General features: G+C 46.3%; 1 protein-coding gene across 1 annotated transcript in view; it reads right to left on the bottom strand.

The window, feature by feature from the left end:
- Window positions 1-3,888: 3,888 nt before the first annotated feature.
- Window positions 3,889-5,000, bottom strand: part of rhbdl3 (rhomboid, veinlet-like 3) — a gene marked incomplete at both ends in the record, with an annotated part of 38,295 nt that continues 37,183 nt past the window's right edge. The window contains 2 exons of the mRNA XM_080522877.1: window positions 3,889-4,160; window positions 4,842-4,902. Coding sequence (XP_080379003.1) covers window positions 3,889-4,160; window positions 4,842-4,902 — 333 coding nt within the window. The remainder of the gene's footprint in view (window positions 4,161-4,841; window positions 4,903-5,000) is intronic.

Here is a 5,000-nt window from a genome sequence, read left to right as displayed (position 1 = left end):
GGACATCCACCTGTATTTAAATAAAAACAGAACACCTTTAACTGCTGACTCTAACTGCTAAATCAACACAGTTAGCAGGCTAATCATTCCAGGCTAATCATTCCAGGCTAATCATTCCAGGCTAACCAATGTACACTCATTCATTCCAGGATTTACAAAATAATATTTGCCATTAAGATTTCTATGAATTACCTTTTCTTAGGTGCATTATATTTGCTGGGTGACAACATAGTGAAACGCGGTCTATAAACCGTTCAAGGTCCTGAATATATATATATTATTCAAAATCAAAAGAAATCAAATCTCTCATCAACATATCAAAGTCGACGCTAGGTGCTAACTGTACGTTGCACAGCAACACGCCTATTGACGACCAGTAGCCAATCGGTGTGAAGCAGGAGATGACCTCGCGCGCAGGTAAATGGCGCTGAACTCCCCAGATACATTCCAATGACGACTGCGTTCGTAAACTCGCTCTGAGAACGCCGGAGCGCACACTGGGTTCAAAGTCAAGTCATTTGATTGGACAAGAGGCATTCCACGAGTGCTTATCTGTATTCCAGAGCGAATTTACGAACGCAGCCTGTGTAACTCGGGCGGACTACAGAAATGTAACACACACTTCACTGATGCTACACACGAATCCTACATCTGAAATAAAAACGTTGTTGTATTCACATAAATATGGGATGACTTGTGTCTCCGCGGGTTCATGTTTCGCCACGACCTCTAAATCTCTAGTTAATTAGCTCGCTGTGTTAAATAGCATTATCAAAAACTACTTAGCTAGCTGTGGCCTTTGGAATAATCCACAACAACCACACAACACATTAAACACACACACACACACGTTTTTCTCTGTTGGTCTTTTGTTGTCTGCAGTTTGCTAATGTCAGATGGGTCTGAGACAAACACCCTCTGTACCCGCAGCTTGCTGAATAGGCAGTTTAGCTCAAATGTATTGCAAAGAAAACTAGTTGGTTTGCTATGGTGATATTGTAGGCAGAAAAACCACACAGTGAATTTTTGAGGACGATGGCGATTTTCAGTAGGTTTGTTTGAGTTTGTATCAGAAATACCAAGAGGTCAGCATTTAATTATAAAACTGTTTAATGTACCCCGGTATTTATTTACATATCAAATCTACAAAATATGCACGTTAAAATATTGTCAGTGAGTCTCTCCACTTATCTATTACGGTATCATAGCCCTTATTAAATATAATCCCAAATTATCTATCTTAAATACACGGCACAGAATATGATATACATCACAATGTAGACCAATTGAACATTATACATATACAGTCGATACCAATAAAACCATGTTAAAAAAACAAACAAACAAAAAAACAGCTTGTGTTTGTTAAAATATCCATTTTGTAGCTAGTTACAGTCTTTAATGACAACTCGTTTTGTGCGAAGCGGTTACCGTGGTTACCAGTGAGGTTAAAGGTACAGTACATGTTTTAATCCTTGTTGTGGTTGAGGTCCGACATGTTTGATACCAAGCAAAACACAGCATCCATAAAACATGACTCAGCTCTTCTCTTAGTGTAGTGCATTCACAGTACCTTTACAGTTTCACAATAGGGAATTTAAGCAGCTACATTCAGGGACAGCTACGGCATCATTCCAACATTCCAAGCTGTTGCCGTAGTAACGTAAGCAAAGCTACATAACAACAACAACAACAACAACAACAACTACTACTACTACTACTACTACTACTAGATAACTACATCTACAACATTTGTTTATTTTTTCACTTGAATATTTTATATTTGGATGCTATTCTAGTCTTGAGACTTCCTGCCGTTGGAGCCCAACGGTCTACTAGCTACGGGGAGAATGACTGGTTTGCCGTATTCACTAATACGTGGGAGTGTAAAGCAGTAGTATAAATATTGTAGATTATGTAGCGTCGCTTAGCGATAGTACGTTACTATGGCAACGCATTGGAATGTCGGCATGACGCCGTAGGTAGCCGTCCTAAACCGTCGCTGCTTAAAGTTCCTAGTACCTTTACAGTAGGCCTACTGTAATACTCAATACTGTAGTACTGTAATGTTGTATGAAATGTGCTATACAAATAAACTTGCCATGCCTAATAGAGGCTCAAGGGAGGTGCACCCCTTCACACGTTGTAAGTAACACCATTTCCACAGAGTTAAGACGAGGACGGTTCCCCGCCCGGACACAGGTTAGGCTTTTGTCTCTAGACTGAAATGCCTCTTCAATGAAGATTTGGCCTAAGCTGTATCCAGGAAACCGCTTCATAGGGCATATCTCTATCATCTAAAGTAGTCTCCTTTCCTGCTTCCTTTCCTTCATGGTCACTGATCTGACAATCACTGGACAAGTGAAAGTCTATCCTCCGGTCGACTTTCGGTCACGTTGCTTTCACCTATCCTGTCTTGGCAGGTCAGAGGTCGGTGCAGGTGAAGGAGAGGACGCTACTTCAGACTATAGAGATGAACCGCTGAGCTTCGGAGAGTTAGACAAACTTCATTTGTTAGAGTTACAACATCTCCTTTTTTCCTCTCGGAAGTAACATTGAATAAATATAAATAGGTCAGTATCAGAGTCTCTGTCAATCTGTCATTTGAGAGTGAGAATGTTGACATTCACCTCAACCAATAGTCCAGTATGCATCAACACAAGGCCGTTCGATTCGGCTTGGGCAACATTTTGACGGTACTGGTCTCCTGTAGCTATTGTGCTGAGTCGTTGGATGCTAACGTTAGCGTTGTTTTATGCTAATGGTTGTGAGATCATTTTGGCAACATTCTGGAACACTGAGCGGTTAAACAGCACTTCTGTCTCAACTGTCATTTTTTTTCAAAGCAAAATCACTTCAGAGTTTTAGTGTGTATGCCAATACTGTCCACTGCTGCACACTGTGCCATTGTCTACACACAAGAACACACACACAGGCACACACACACACGCGCGCGTGCACACACAGGCACACACAGGCACACAAGGGCACACAAGGGCACACAAGGGCACACGGGCACACACGCGCACGGGCACACACACACGGGCTCACACACACACGCACACGCGCACACACACACACACACACACACACACAGAGATTTGAGGTTACAGCGCTCGACACAGTTCAAACTGACTTCAAGACACATGCTTTCATATTTCTTTGAACGAATGGCACACTGACACTCACACCATAAGCAACACTAAAGAAAAACAAACAATACTGTGTAAGCCAAATATTCTCCCTGCAAAGATATTCTGAATGAACAAAATCAGGTCATGTTTATGGTACTTCACGCAGGACGACACTCGAAACGGCGGAGGAGGGGGGTCCTGTCAGTACTCCTCGTCTCCTCTTGTTTAGGCCGTGTTCGAAAATTGACACCAGTCTTATCACAACCCCCTTAAAACCCTCCCACCCTGGTCCTCTCTCCGGCGCCAGCCCCCATAACCGGCCCAGACAGACAGACAGACATCTTGAACAGGCACCAGTGTATTCAAGAGGAGGTTAAACGCCACTTTCTCTGGGTGCGTTCGTAAAAAATACTCTCTGGAAATCTGATCGGCACTCATGGAAAGAGGCATCTTGTCCAATCAAATTACATGGTCCTCTCTATGACGTTATTGAACCCAGTCAGCGTGCGCTCCGGCGCACTCAGAGCGAATTTACGAACGCACCACCCCTCTGTGTCGTTCACATGAGATCAGAGGTTACTTCGTTGTGTCCTCTCAGTTTTTTTTTTTCTTTTTCTTTCTTAGGACAACATCCAACTGGTTTACACCAAAGATACCAGCCTGGATCAGAGGTGAGGGAGGGAGGGAGGGAGGGAGGTTACAGAGGTAGGGGGAGGGGAGTGAGGAGGCTCAGGTAACCCCCCCGTCTCGGGGCTCAAGGCGTGGGGGGGAGCCGGACGTCCAGCAGGCTGTAGGCGAAGATGTTCCAGAAGACGGCGGAGAGGACGAAGAGCAGGTAGACGCAGAAGAAGATCCAGAAGATGGACTGCTCCTGCAGCCGCTGCTCGTAGTTCTGGAGGACCACCACGCCCAGGGTCAGGCCCACCGCCACGCCCCCCAGATGGGCCACGAAGCTGGGGTTGGGGCAGGGCGGGAAGGCCGGGGGGTAGAACCGCAGCCACACGGCCCGGCCGAACTCCACGCTCACTGTGGGGTGGGGAGGAGGAGGGGAGGGGTGGGTGAGAGAGGGAGGGAGTGGGTGGGAGAGGGAGGAGGGGTGGCGGGTTGGGAGAGAGTGGAGGAGGGTGAGAGAGAGTGGAGGGTGAGAGGAGGGTGAGAGAGGGAGGGAGGGAGGGAGGGAGGGTGGAGGAGGGTGAGAGAGGGAGGGAAGTTGGAGAGAGAGAGAGAGAGGAGAGGAGTGTTACAGTGTGTTTCATCACCAACACAGAGATTTGTGTTTCTTCTTAAACCGTGGAACCACCCGTGTTCCCTTTACGATGTTAAAGTGGGAAAGTAGGTGAATATTTGTTAGTCTAATGTGTTTGGTAGTATATTTGGTAGTATAATGTGTTGGCTTTGTCCTGGTTCTATTCCTGCTCGATCCACAGGGCCTTGTGGTTTGGCTCGACACCCTGGACCTCCCACAACTAGGTCAAGAGCACCACTTCCTTGTGCAGAAGTAGTCAAGGTACTGTACGGCACAGTACACGACTGGAGGTCTCTCTAGCGATGTCTTACTTTTTTGTAATGATCCAAATATACCTAAAAGTAGCTAAAAGTAGGGAGGTTTCCCACAGGCTGCGGTGGAGAGGCTGACCTGGTTCCTCACATATATTCAGAGTTCACTTCAGGGTGAACCTCACTTCAGAGGGATGGGGAGAGACTTACTGCAGACCAGAGCCATGGCCATCCTGAACAGCTTAAACTGGCACTTCATCCCAGACCAGTTCTGTGGAGGGAGAGAGGGAGAGAGAGGGGGGGGGGAGAGGGAGGGGGAGGGAGAGAGAGAGGGAGAGAGAGAGAGAGGGGCGGGAGAGAGAGAGAGAG

This window comes from Nansenia antarctica (genome assembly GCF_963989245.1).
Source record: "Nansenia antarctica genome assembly, chromosome: 2".
NCBI lineage: Eukaryota > Metazoa > Chordata > Actinopteri > Argentiniformes > Microstomatidae > Nansenia > Nansenia antarctica.
Note: the sequence above shows the minus strand (reverse complement) of the source record. Positions and strands in the feature narration are given on the sequence as shown.